This window comes from Channa argus, chromosome 17, assembly GCF_033026475.1.
Source record: "Channa argus isolate prfri chromosome 17, Channa argus male v1.0, whole genome shotgun sequence".
NCBI lineage: Eukaryota > Metazoa > Chordata > Actinopteri > Anabantiformes > Channidae > Channa > Channa argus.
Genome location: NC_090213.1, coordinates 1,756,661 through 1,769,827, shown reverse-complemented (window position 1 = coordinate 1,769,827; position 13,167 = coordinate 1,756,661). Strand labels below are relative to the sequence as shown.

The 13,167-nt window shown below is 42.4% G+C and overlaps 1 protein-coding gene across 2 annotated transcripts in view; it reads right to left on the bottom strand.

The window, feature by feature from the left end:
- Positions 1-13,167, bottom strand: part of LOC137102200 (serine/threonine-protein kinase D3-like) — a 35,646-nt gene that overhangs the window by 15,327 nt on the left and 7,152 nt on the right. For both annotated transcript variants that reach the window (XM_067481438.1, XM_067481437.1), the window contains exons 3-5: positions 5,022-5,160; positions 2,419-2,550; positions 192-349 (exon numbers count right to left, since the gene is read on the bottom strand). In XM_067481438.1, the coding sequence (XP_067337539.1) occupies positions 192-349; positions 2,419-2,550; positions 5,022-5,160 (429 nt within the window). The remainder of the gene's footprint in view (positions 1-191; positions 350-2,418; positions 2,551-5,021; positions 5,161-13,167) is intronic.

Here is a 13,167-nt window from a genome sequence, read left to right as displayed (position 1 = left end):
AAACATACGGATTCATCTGCTTTCTCCCAATAACAGATAAAAGTCTTTCCATCCTTCCCGAGCACATTTTAAAATCCCAGCTCTGATTTTATTTTGTACTTTTGGGAGACTTGTGGTTTCGCCTCCCAATAACTACGTGCTTCATCACACTGAGCGATGCTAAAGGATTCAGGCAATGGTATCAGACTCACCTCATCCTGTGGTGTCGCTGTGAACTCTGTGGATGGTGGACGAGCGACGGACATGATGGAGCCTGGCAGGGAGACGTTGGACAGCCGTCTCTTCTTCACCCCGCTGCAGTTGTTGGGGATCTTGAACGCGCAGCGTTTGTGGTAATTCAGTCCACATCCTGCGGAGGTGAAAAGGATTTAAATTGAAACATCCTTTCTTTCACCTTTCTGTTGGGTTGTGGTATTTACCTCGCACCTGATCCCACCAGCAGCTCTGACGGTAAAAACCCATCCCGGGACTCAGACTCAAAAGAAGAAGAAATCAATTTTATTGAACTAAAACATAAAAATTAAGAAGGTCAAATTTTAAAAATCTGCTCCCTGTAAAAAATTGGTTCATAGAAAAAATTCCATGGAATAAGCTTTGGAGTTTAAAAAAAATCTAAATGCCTGTCTCTTTTTTTATTTCTTCTAAAGAACTTTATATTACGACCTCTTACTCTAATTTTAATTACCTCCATACTGTGAAAAAAACATGACATGACATGACATGTTGTGTTTAAAAAAATGGTTCATAACACAAATTCATTAAAAACTTTTGGCAGTGATGCATAGTTTTTTGAAACAAGGCTCAAGCAGAGAACAGCAATGGTTTCTGCTTGATTAGTAAGTTTATTTGCATTGTTATTGAGATTAATTTGATAACTACAACTGCCTGAAGGCCTTGTTATCATTTTTACATTTAGCAAACTCGGAAGAAAGATACGAGCTGAAAATCGCGAAATGTCGGCTTCAAATCCAAGATGAACCACAAAAGATCCAGCTGAAGCGGGGAAACGTTAACAGCAGAATAAATCCAACACAGAACAAAGCTTCTAGCATCAATCCGTTCATGTCACTTGGCACAAACTTCAGACTTAAATACGACTTGTTTAATTCAACTTTTATTAATGGGAGTAAGCAAAGTGTCTTTCCCAGTTTGCCCTGTCCGTGCACTGCGATAAGGCCTCTGCTCAGTCCCACTGTTGACCTGGGATGGGTGTGTCAGGCCATGTGCTTCCTCCAATTGAGCTGCCCATGCGGAGCCTCTCAGAGAAGACCCCCTAAAGCCCCACTTCCCTTTGGATGGATGAAGAATAGTTACGGGGTTTGTCCTTTAGAGGATAATGTCAGATGTGCGTGTGGCCTAAATCAACACCGTCATTCATAAAAATTGTGCTCACACGTAAGTATTAAAAAATGCCAAAAAAATGATTCTATTTGTTCACAGTGACAAAGGACCAGTTTTAACACAGGACCCGTCCACAGACAAGCCTTCGTACAGGTCATCAGCTCTGATCATCTGGTGCTGTTGCGTCAAGTGTTTAAAATACTAATAACGGACGTGCACGACAAGGTTTGGTCACTAATGCGGCTCCACTCACAAAGGACCAGGACCAAGATCTGAATGCAGCGTCTGACATCTGTGTCTGTTCCAAAATGAGGTAAACTGATTGTGGTTTACTGAAGATTTTTGTAAAAGAAGAAGATTTTGCCTCTTTCTTCTGTTTGTCACTTCCTGAAGTCCCAATAAGAGCGTGGGGTGGGTGAGTGGGGGGATTCTCATGCCATTTCTGCACTGACAGCTGCTGCTCTCTTGGCATCACTACAGTTCAGATGCTCTCTGACACCAAAACTCAAAAGACGAGGCCCATTGAAAAACAGTTACAGGAAGTTTCAGAGTCAATGAAGACATCCTGCCGTAGCGTCAGCACAGCTTTGATTCAGGCCTGAAAACCATTGTGAAAATCTGTGTGTGTGTGTGCGCGCGGTGGACTTCAACTTCCCTCGATCGGCGCGGACGTGGCAGAAATGAAAGCCGAGGACACACACACGCACACACACACACACACACACAGTGTAAATCAAGTCTGATTCAAAACAAGCACGACTTCCTGCTTTTACATGCTCAAAGTTCAGGTTTCAGTTTCTCCCTGCAGCAACACAAGGTCCGATGAGCAGCTTCGGATTTGTCTGTTACGCTCATCAAACTGGGATTTCTCTTACATCACCACAGAAACGCTGGCTGCTCAGCGAGCTTCCCCTCGTAAAGTTTAAATGACAGGAAGCTGGTCTGGGAGAACAGAGACATCCTGGCAATCAGCATCTGATGATACACCTGTTGATTTAGTTAGTCAGGTTCTGTCTGAAGCTGCTGCAGAGGCTTTGGCAGGTGTTGAAAGTTTAAACTTTATTGGCACATTGTTACCTTCACATTTGAGGCCCTGACGGACGAGCCCCCACAGCATCTCCCCACAGTCGTCACAGAAGGCCGGGGCCTTGTAGGAGTGAACGTACAGCGTGTGAGGGCGGATCTGGAAGTCCTCAGTTGTGGCGAGAGCTAAAGTGAGCAGATACACAGTTTTAAGTTTAGAAATGAACATATGAGCACTTTAGTAACACAAAGTAAGTTCAACTATTTCCTGATCTTTTATTTCCAACGCGGTTGCAGTTTACTTTGCACTGAGTCAACCAACACCCCACTCGTCTAAACAATATAATCAAACAGATTTGAACTGACATTTGTAATGATTTAGAATCCGATACTGATTTAGTGACCTTTACATACATTTACTGATGATACTGGAAAGAGTAAATGCTTTGTGCTGGAGATACACATATGATATCAACTCACACAGATGGAAGCACTTGGATTTCATCTCTTTATTTCAGACAATTGAATCAATATTCCTGGTGAACATCATTGCATCTTTGTACAATTACAACAGTCAGTGTTTTACTGTATGACACTTAATCTCCTCTAACATGAGACAAACTAGAGCAGGATGAAGACAAAGTTATTTAGAATCCCACACCTTTCAAATGGCAAACACGTTTTTTCTTCTAAAACTTTTTACATCCCAGATAAATAAAACGATACATAAAAAATATCTAGTATATCTTCAGTCCTCCTTTACGATAGAACAAATAATTTTAAAAGATAGATCTGTGTTTAAATATAAGTACACTTTTTTTTCTGTTAGTGTTTTTTCTGTAGTGGACACGTGTAAACACCAACGTTTTTAAAAGAGAGTTTTAAAACACTTCATGATTCATGGTGTTACTTTTTTTTGGGTCCCTTTTCTCTGTGAAGGGTTTAGACTTTGACATTAGATATTACATTGTTGTGGTTTTTCAGTTTTAACTGGTGAATCTTCTGTGTCCCCTTGGGTTGAATTTGGTCTCTAGGATTGAGGAGGTCCGTGCTAAAAGTCTGCAGCTTTTTTTTTTTGACCTTTTTTGGATGTGCAAACTAAACACAGGAATGAGGTCGTCAGTGCCTCTTACTGCTCTGGGAGCAGAAGCCGCATGAATAGTAACAGTGATAAACCAGCAGAGAGCTGCAGAGTTTTGCAGCAGCGTAAGGATGAGGAGGAGGAAGTGGTTGTGGGTTTGAGCGCTACTTTTCTTCCTCCTGTGTAATTTCAACCTGCTGCTCTTCTGCATCTGGGTGTTGAGCTGTTAAGGGGTGAGCAGTAGTTTCTACAGCCCAACCTGTCAACATGATAAAGGAAGCGACAATCCAATACACAATATTATGGTTAGAGCGTGCAGGGCGACACAGACTGACGCTGTGGTGGAGGAAACGAGGGCTGGGCGACCTCAGTGCCCTCCAGAGCTCGAGTAACAAGCGAGAACAGAAACAAAACATTATGAAGTGATGTATCGACTGCAGGTTTCAAACCTCGACTGCCAGTCTGTGATTCCTTTATTCTTAACAGGGACTAATAAGCAATCATTCACAAATTATTCATTGTTATTCACCTCTACCACTGAGCCACCAGGCCCCCGTTCACGGGTTTAATAGTATTTGGTGTCAAAAGACTTTTGTTCTTCTTTGGCTAATTTCATGCCCTAAAAGGATCCGGAATTCAAAATCTACAGCATCAAAACCAATCATGATGATTAACTGATGTATAAATGATACTAAAATGTAGGTTTCTTTTACAGATGCACCAACGACAAAGTCCCGGGGCTGCATTCACCCTCACAGAGCCCCTGATGTCGCCTAAGAAGTCCTAGCAGGGGGTTTTAGCTTGGGCTGTCCTGACCCCATTTTTTCACCAGACTGATTACGAGTACATACATTTGAGTACTTGCCAAGTATTAATCTCTTTTGCTTCTAGAATGAGTTGCTGGACAGTAAAATCCTCATCAGTCCTTTGCAATTAAACAACAGCGTCCGGTGTTTAATAAACGGAGCAACTTTGGCTAAAACGAACAAAATGAAACGGAAAAAAGTGGAACAAAGCACAGATTTAGGGGGAGATGCTGGAGGAAGTCTACACAGGAACATAATGGTAAAATAACTTCAAGTAAAGTCCTAGTTACTGTAAATGAACCTTGTTATTGCTGAGGTCGGTTATAACAAATTAACATTTATAAAATAATCTTGAGGAACATGAGTATGACTTAACTTGTGGATTCATTCAGAGAATTTAAAAGGACTTCAGCAACCAGCTTACAGTAGGATAATGTATGTTTAGAAGATTTCTTAACTGTCATGTAACGGTGAACCGTGGTTTCTGAAATCGTGGTGGGGATCAGAGAAACCCGATTTCCCCGGGTAGATTTCTCCTGGAGAAGGCCAATTTCTCTGCCATGCAAACACGTAACCAGGTTTCTAATCTGTTTCTGCCATGATTTCTACTTAACAGTTCTGTAACCTCACACGCTCGTCTCCGAGTACGAGGACTCAACTTCTACATGGCCAAAGATCCTGATAGCAGGAAGCTAACTGGCTTCCTAACAGCGCAATGCTGAAAACTGCAATCCAACAGAGGAAAGTGAAAACAAGAGTTAGTTCCTTACCGGAGAGCACCACCTCGACCAGGTCGCCCTCCTGGATCTCTTCCACTGAGGTCAGACGCTGCAGGATGTTGTCGGAGTTCAGGTCGTGGCGGAAGAGCAGGATCTTGTCGTACATCCCGAAAAAGCCACATTCGGGGAACTGAGGGGGCGGAAAGAAGGGAGGAGATTACACACAAACACACACAAACTTTGCAGCTACACAAAAGACAGGAGAGTGCATCTCAAAAGGGTTTTTCACACTTTAGGCCAAATGATGCGGAACAAACAGATGGCGCCGGTGTGTTTTATTGAATACGTTGCAGGCATGCAGCCCTTCTTTTTCCTGTGTGTGTGTGTTTTAAATTATTAGTTTGTGCTGAGAAGTGCGTTCACGGCTCATAAATATTAAAAGTCACAAGGTAACTGCAAGTGGAGCTGAAAGCAGCAGGAAGGATCCTGACTGCTCCATTTGACATTTACAGTTGGCGACAAAGTGCTCTTGAGCAGGGAACAGCCCTGACCTCTTGACCTTTGACCCTCCCTCCAGTGACACATTCAGAGTGAGCAGTTTGTCATCATGTCAGCCTTTGTTTTTCCATAGCGCCGTCGCTCGTCAGCCCGCTCCTGAAGTTAACCATTGCCTAATCTTTTCATAAGAACATCACATGGTGTGTGATGAAACCAGTTCGGAGAAAAACCATGCGGGGAAACTACACCGTTGGAGTATTGTGAATGTGGCTGCTGAATCAGTTTCCACTTGCGGGCTGTTTTTAAGATGCAGCTTTTCTGCTTTAAAGCAACAGAAGCCTCAAAGGAATGTTCTGTTCTCCAAAACATGAGGGTTTCCCAGCAGCTACAACCTCTTTCATTCTTTCTAAAGAACCTTAAAAAAAAAACAACAACAACACATGGTGACACATTCAAGTCTGGCTCACTGTCCTTGTCAGACGTCTCAGCCACCGCTGTCCACAGTGTGATAGTACGTTATAATCAGCTGCTTTAAGGTCAGGGCCTTTTCCCGACAACGACAGTTATTAACCTCAGCGTGAAGGAAAACACAAACTAGCAGCAACTCTGCAGAGGTGCATTCACCTGCTGATTATCACTGAAAGGAGCAGACGTCTGCTACCTTCACTGCAACACCTGGACTTGCTGCAAGGTGACATCAGTTGTTAGGTTACAGGCATAAAACTTTACACATGTGGTGGAAAGAGATGTTTGACTGGATACAGTGCCATGAAAAACTATTCGCCCTCATCGTGATTGTTTTGCATATTTGTCTTGAATGATTGAGATTATCAAGGGAAAAGATCTGTGCCAACCTGCCTGGCGCTACGTGACGAGGTAATTGGCCCCTAAACCTAATAAGTGGTTGTGCCACGCTTGGCAACAACAACTCTGTTGGTATGATGGAGCTTTTTTAATGAAATGCTGTGTTGCTCACTGGACACACACCTTCCAAAAAGTTCTACTTTTGTCTCATCAGTCCACAGACTATTTGCTCAAAAGTCTTTCAAGGGATATTCAAGATGTATTGTGGAAAATGTGGGTTGATCCTTTGTTGTTGTTCAGCAGTGGCTTTAGTCCTGGAACCCTCCCAAGGTTTTGCCCTTTTTGCCCAGTTGTTTCGTATTGTTGAATCGTGAACACTGCCCTTAAAGGGCACCTTGACTCATATTGAACCTGCTCCTTTTGGATCTGGTCTGAGTAGTACAGGTACTAAAAGCCATTAAAGGTTCCCTCTGACTTCTTTACATTAAAATAGCTCTACTTTTATCTCCAGATGGCATCACTTGGAGGAACCTTCAGTTTAAATTACGTCACCTAGTTGCTCACACTGTAGAGGTTGTAATCAGGGTCAACCTGCTTTTCCAGAGCTCCTCCAGATGACATCATCTGAACTCCTAATGATGAAAGACTCCTCTGGATGATGAGTTTTTCAGCTAGAAGCAGAGAAATGTTTTCATATAGGGTCTAAAAATCTAAAAGCATTAAATCTACATTTAAAACTAAAGTCATAGACATAGTGGTGAAATCTTGTGTCTTGGAGTAATTATGGCAGCCTGGACCCTCCTGGGAAGGTTCACCACTGTTCCAGGTTTTCTAGTTCTCACCATAGTTCTCTGACTCGCAAAGCCTAAGAAATGTCTGTGCAACATGTCAATTACTTTGTTTCTCATCCGTTCTTACATTGCTTTTAAACGCAGCTTGATGTGATGCTGGTTAGGATCTTTTTCACTTTCTCACACAGGGCCAGGCAGATTTGAAATCCTCATTTTATTTACTCTGAAAATATGCAAAACCAATAGGTTCAACTCCAGACATACTGGTATAAAAATAATGGCAGCGACAGTAATGAGCATATTGGCATAGGAAAGAAATTTTGCATAAATTATTGCTCGTTTGAACATTTGTGAGACTTTGATCAATTATTCCGACAGCAACCTTCTTTTAAGCTTTTTAACCACTTAGAGACGCAGGTGGAGCAGCTTCCTGCCCCGAGCTGCTCTCTGTGCGTTAGCAGGATGTTAGCAGCCTGCAGGTAGCGTGCAGCGTCGGCGCAGGAAACCCAACAGACGGGTGACGAGGCAGAAGCTGCTCAGATCACATCAACGTGCACCACACACACACAAGGAGAGAGAACATCATGAATTATGCCTGAGGCCCTGTGACCGACTCCCGGCTCGCTTTAGTTGCTTGTTACCACACACCAGCACAGAAACATGATGGTCTGATCCAAAATACAACAACTGTGTTATTACTTTAGAAATCTGCTTTCGGTTGGATCAGTTCAGAATCAGTGCACCGGTTTGCAAACATGGTTTATCTTCGCACTGGTTCAGCTTCCTTTCACAGATTGAAATATCCAAGTGAACCAAAACGCGGACGTGTGGACGATGTCTTTACGGTTGATGTGGAATTGTTTCGCATCCATTTGTTTTGTTTTCTTAACTCTGTTGTGTGGTTGTTTTGCATGTCACTGTGGTTGGAGTTGGTTCTTTGTGGCTCTAAATCTCTTTCTGGTGGTTTTGTGGTTGTTTTATATCAGTTTGTATTTTCATGCAACCATTAAAGATAGAAAATAATTAGGTAACGTATACAATGAAGTGAAACTGGTCATCAATTCAGCTTTTTAAAAACTAATAATAATGTCTTTTTTATAGCACAACTTCCGCGATGAGGCGGCGCAACTCTAGGCCCCTGACGTGTCCAGAAAAGATCCTGGCTGACCTTGTCCCACCACAGGTGGAAACTTGAAAAACACCCACTGATACAGACTCCTGTCACTCATCACGGACAAATTCCTGATGCATGATGTTATTACGCTATAACGATTCGACAATTATTCTCCTGTTGACTCCATTTGTGTTTTTTTATGGACCACCTGTCCTCTCATCCTGCAGCAGGACTCAAGCGGAAGCAGAAAACAAAATCTCCACTGTGTGAGGTCTGAACCAAGTTCAGCTGCGATGACGACACATCTGGACTCGGTCCAGCAAGCTGCTGTTTCTCTGAGGTGAGCAGAGAAACGCACTAAGCAAATGGAGCAAAGAGTGTGTGTTTAATACACACTGATCCCTGCTTTATAGCTAATCCTCCATTAACCAGGCTTAACCTCCACACACACACTCCTCTCACACTCCCCCCGACCAAACCCAAGCCAGATTTTAGTCCTTGTTCTGGTCATTAGGGTCAAAGGGGCCAAAAACTTCAGGCCCTGCTGTGAACTTTGATCCCCTGCATGAGCTGGAGCTGCCACACTCTGTAGTGTGAAAGGCCTCTTTTCAGACTGACAACAAAACTTTATGCCGAGCATTTCTAGTTTAAAACATGCCGAGTCCGTCTTCTCAGCCACGACCGCAGAGTTTCTCTCTCCTCTTTTGTTCCTCAGTGCAAAGCTTCAACATTCGATTTGTCACATTTGTCACATTTGATCACAAGAGTCTCTGTGAGGAATCGCCGCCAAGTATAAAAACCAAGTGAAGTGTGTGGTGCTTTTTTTATTTTTTATTAAAATACAAAGACAAAAATCTGCCAAATCTGTCTTTATGTCTATGGTTTCTCACGTTTTTAATACTGGCTGTGAAGGTCTTGCAGCGAGCACCAGGCTCTGCCGTCTGAGACAACGTGGTCAAAGATCCCAGCAACGGGGGATCACGAAAACCGAAGGCTGGTTCGCCTTGTTTTAACTGATTAGGAGGGTCCCACTTTTAGATTTTGTCCAATCATTTGACAGTGTAAGGAGACGGCAAAGGCCGAATTATACCTGTCTGCTGATACACGGAAATGCTGGAGCGGACCTACGCTCGCTCCACAAGAGAGCAGTACCACGTTTAACAACCCTCAATTCGCTGAAAATGAAGAAACAATCCAGAAAACAGAAATTAAGTTAAACTTAACGGGGATTTCAACCATAAAATGGACCTCATGAACGTTTTCCAGAGAATGGCAAGAATGGTTCTTTGACAGGATGCTCTGCTGAGGTGTGGTCTACTCAACTGACATTCACGGAAGTACAACGTTAGATTGGCTCCCGTGTTTTCTGCAGTCGTTGCTCAGATAAGGATGTGATGTGTTTGATAGACATGGAGAACTACAAAGGCCTGTCCTGTTATTAAATAAACCTATGAATAATTTGAGAGGTGTGGTCATTTCGAAGAAACGGTTTTCATTAACCCAATAGTTTGTGTCCCTTGTGGAACCCTGACCTTAAATTGTCATAGGTCGAAAACACACCTCAAAGCTCTGCGTAGGTGCGTGTCCACGTTTACGTCAGTCTACAAACAAGTGAGTACAAACCAGCCCCGACTGAGCTCAGAGGACAGGTGACATGCAAGAAAAGGTCCAGTGAAATCGACTGTAGGCTTTAAACTTCATTAATACACAAGGAAATGTATTATATGGTTTATCTTTTACGGCTCTATTTATTTATCAACCTTTATTAAAATGTTTTGCTGGTTTCTGGTTTTATGCATTTGCCTGTGTTTGCCCTGCTAATACAAGTGTGATGTAAGTATGTGAAGTGATTAGTGCAGCTTTAATCCATAATGACAATATAGGGTTTATAGCTCTAATTTAACAAAAGTACAAAAAACCCAAAAACCACCTCCGGTTTCAGATGTCACTTTTTTTTTTTTTTTTTTAATATCGACTGACAAACAGCAGCAGCATCTGACGTGAAAAGCACGAACAGATAAAACAGCCATTATCTTCCACCGCAGAACACAGGAGCCTCTCAGCTCCCATCGAACTCAACTCATCCGCCGCACACATGCATTTAGCCTGGAGAGACGGCGCTAAAATGGACTGATGGGAAATATCAAGGTAAACAGCAGCACATCTGCTCGCTCTGTCACCTCCATCAGAGAACAACAGGAAGCCGCACAGAGTGGGTCAAGGTTGACACGGAGTGCGTGGGAGGGTCATTCATGCACTTTTTAAAAAGCTGAAATCAGTGTCACACACACTGATCCTTAAACTGCTGGTTTATCTGCAGGTCTGTTTACAGCAGCAGGACTGAAAATGAACATCTCCACCACAAACCGTTTATCTGCTGATATCCACAGGACATGAGGCTGGACGTATGTGTTATGGAGTGTAGACGTGAGTACTAGCCTTAACTTTAAAGGTCCGACGCAGCTCAGGCACAAACTCACCTTCCTTTGTTACTTCCTGTACACAGACCCACTGAGCTGCGGCTTGGTTTGCTGTGGGCTAGTGTTTGTTAGCCCGTCAGCATGATACCTGCTGACTGCAGACCCGGGTTACTTCTCGTATCTGCTACTGTCTTTTTATTTATTTCTATTTTTTTTAAAACCGGTTGAAGACGATAAAGACACACGTTGTTTAATTTCCACGGGATGTGATTCAGGCTCATCGCACAAGAAAAAAAAAAAAAAAAAAAAAAACTCAAAAAAGATTGATTCATTTTCACGCAAAGAACCAAACTTCTACAAACGGAACGTCAGCCAATTTAGGCTTCACACGCTGCAGACGAACAAATTAAATGATGCAAAATGAAGACACGTAAAGAGACTCGGGAGCTGCAGTTCCCGTGGTTTTGAAGAATGAGGTCTGACTGAAGTGTTAGAGTAGGAAATGAAGACCTCGTACACTCACCGAGGCCTCTGACATCACATGGTCAACCACAGGAAGGCAGCCTGTAACCCACCATCCCTGACCGACCCACCCACACACACACACACACGCACACACACAGAGCGCAGCAGACAGACCTGGCAGCCTGTCTACATGATCTCACCCCACCGTACTGACAATCTGGATGCAAATCTTTGTCAGATATCCTGGTTAGATTCAGCTCGTTACAACATCAAACCCGAAGTGATTTCCTGTTTCTGATCAGATCAGTGAGATGGAAACTTCCTGGTGCTTATCAAAAACGACAGGTACAGTGGTTGTAGGTGATGGATGAGGAAGCTACAGGTCATTTAACGGCTGCAGTTCAAAGTGCAACTTTCATGCTGCTGCAAATCAGAAATGCAAAGACTGTTGCTCCCTGAACTGCAGGCAGAGAGTTTCCCTCCTTCACGTTTATAGGTGGTTTTCCTGCATTTGTTACATCAAAAGCTGCAAGCAGGAGCTTATCAGAGACAGATGAACAATCTGCCTTTCAGATTGTGTCAGAACATCTGATTCTGAGTTTCCACCTAGTCAGCAACGTGCTGCTGTATTTCTAATAGGTGAACAGCAGCTGCATGCGAGACCTGAGCTAACGGATTTAAATCTGAAATATGTCTTCTTCGTTTCACACGCTGGAACTATTGCATCTATAAATCCTCTAATTTGCGAATTATTCCGGATTATTTCAGCCTCCACTGCCCCTTTAAACGCACACCCAGAAACATGGTCTGCAGGTCTGTTTGGTGAAATACTTTCAAAAGTTTCGAGTTCACCAGCCCAGTTTACGGGTAACTGCCTCCAGTGGTCATTAGTGGAACTGCAGGTGGAGATATGTGAAAACTGGACATGTGCATTTACTCGTCCTTCCAAAATGTCCACGTTCCTGGTCTCATGGGACGATTAATTGAGCTGAGATTTTAAGAAGAGTCAGACAGATGCTGTTAATTTTTGTTCATTCAGCGAAAAAACTCAGCGCTGTTGGCACGTTTTACCAATATTTGTCTTTCTCTTTATCAAAATTTACTCATTGTCATTTATCCACTTTTCTGCTGACGGATTTTTACTTGCTGTTGCACAGATGTTGCTCTAATTTCATCTGAAACTACAGTGTGATCAATATGAGAAAATGAAGGGAAAAAAAGAGAATGTAGATGAAGAACTGAACTGAGCCTGAAACTTTAAAGCTGAATTTTAAAATGTTGATGCATTAGCGACTCAAACAGCAGAAACAGAGGATAAAAAGTGGAAACAGAAATGACCATTACAAACACTGACTTCTCTCTTCCTCACTTCTCTACCTGAAGCACCACCTGGCCTTGGTAACTGTGGAAACCAGCAGAGTGGAGGACAGAGTAGCTCGCATCGCCGTGGTGACAGAGTCAGATGCTGCTGTCATGATTTAACTACTGGTTTATGTTTGTAATCTGCTCTTTTTTTTTTTTTTTTTTTCTCTCCCAGTGTTTTACATTTTTCATCTTCCTGTTTTTCTACAACTGACTGAAAGCTCAAGTCGTTATTTATGCTTTGTTTTTTTTTACCTTGGTGTTCATTCATTTTGTTACATCGCATATGAAAACTATTTTCTTTTTCAGTTGTGTGATACTTTTGAAAAACAGCTGTAAACCATGATGGAATTTTATATAAGACGTGTTGTAAACACTACGTCGAGCATCAATATGCACAGTGGACAAATTGTTGAATCTCAGATTCCTCTGTCTTTTTGTTCAAAACAAAAACTTTAACAGCTTTTAGTGTTTTGGCTCCAAATCCTTGGGAGAGGAAGTGTGAATGTTTGTGAAAGAAAAGTTTTGGCTTTTGATCCTATTTTTGTAGTTTTAAGGTTTTATTCAGCATAGTCTTTAAATCTGTTTTATTTAATTTTTTAAATTGAATTTGTTTTATTGTGTTCTTTTCATTTTTCATGGATTATAATTTGAGTGATTTTATCTCGTGTACATTGGTCTCACTCATACTTTTGTGTCCTATTGCCCTCGTTCGTTGTGACTTTCGTTTTGTGAGCACTTCT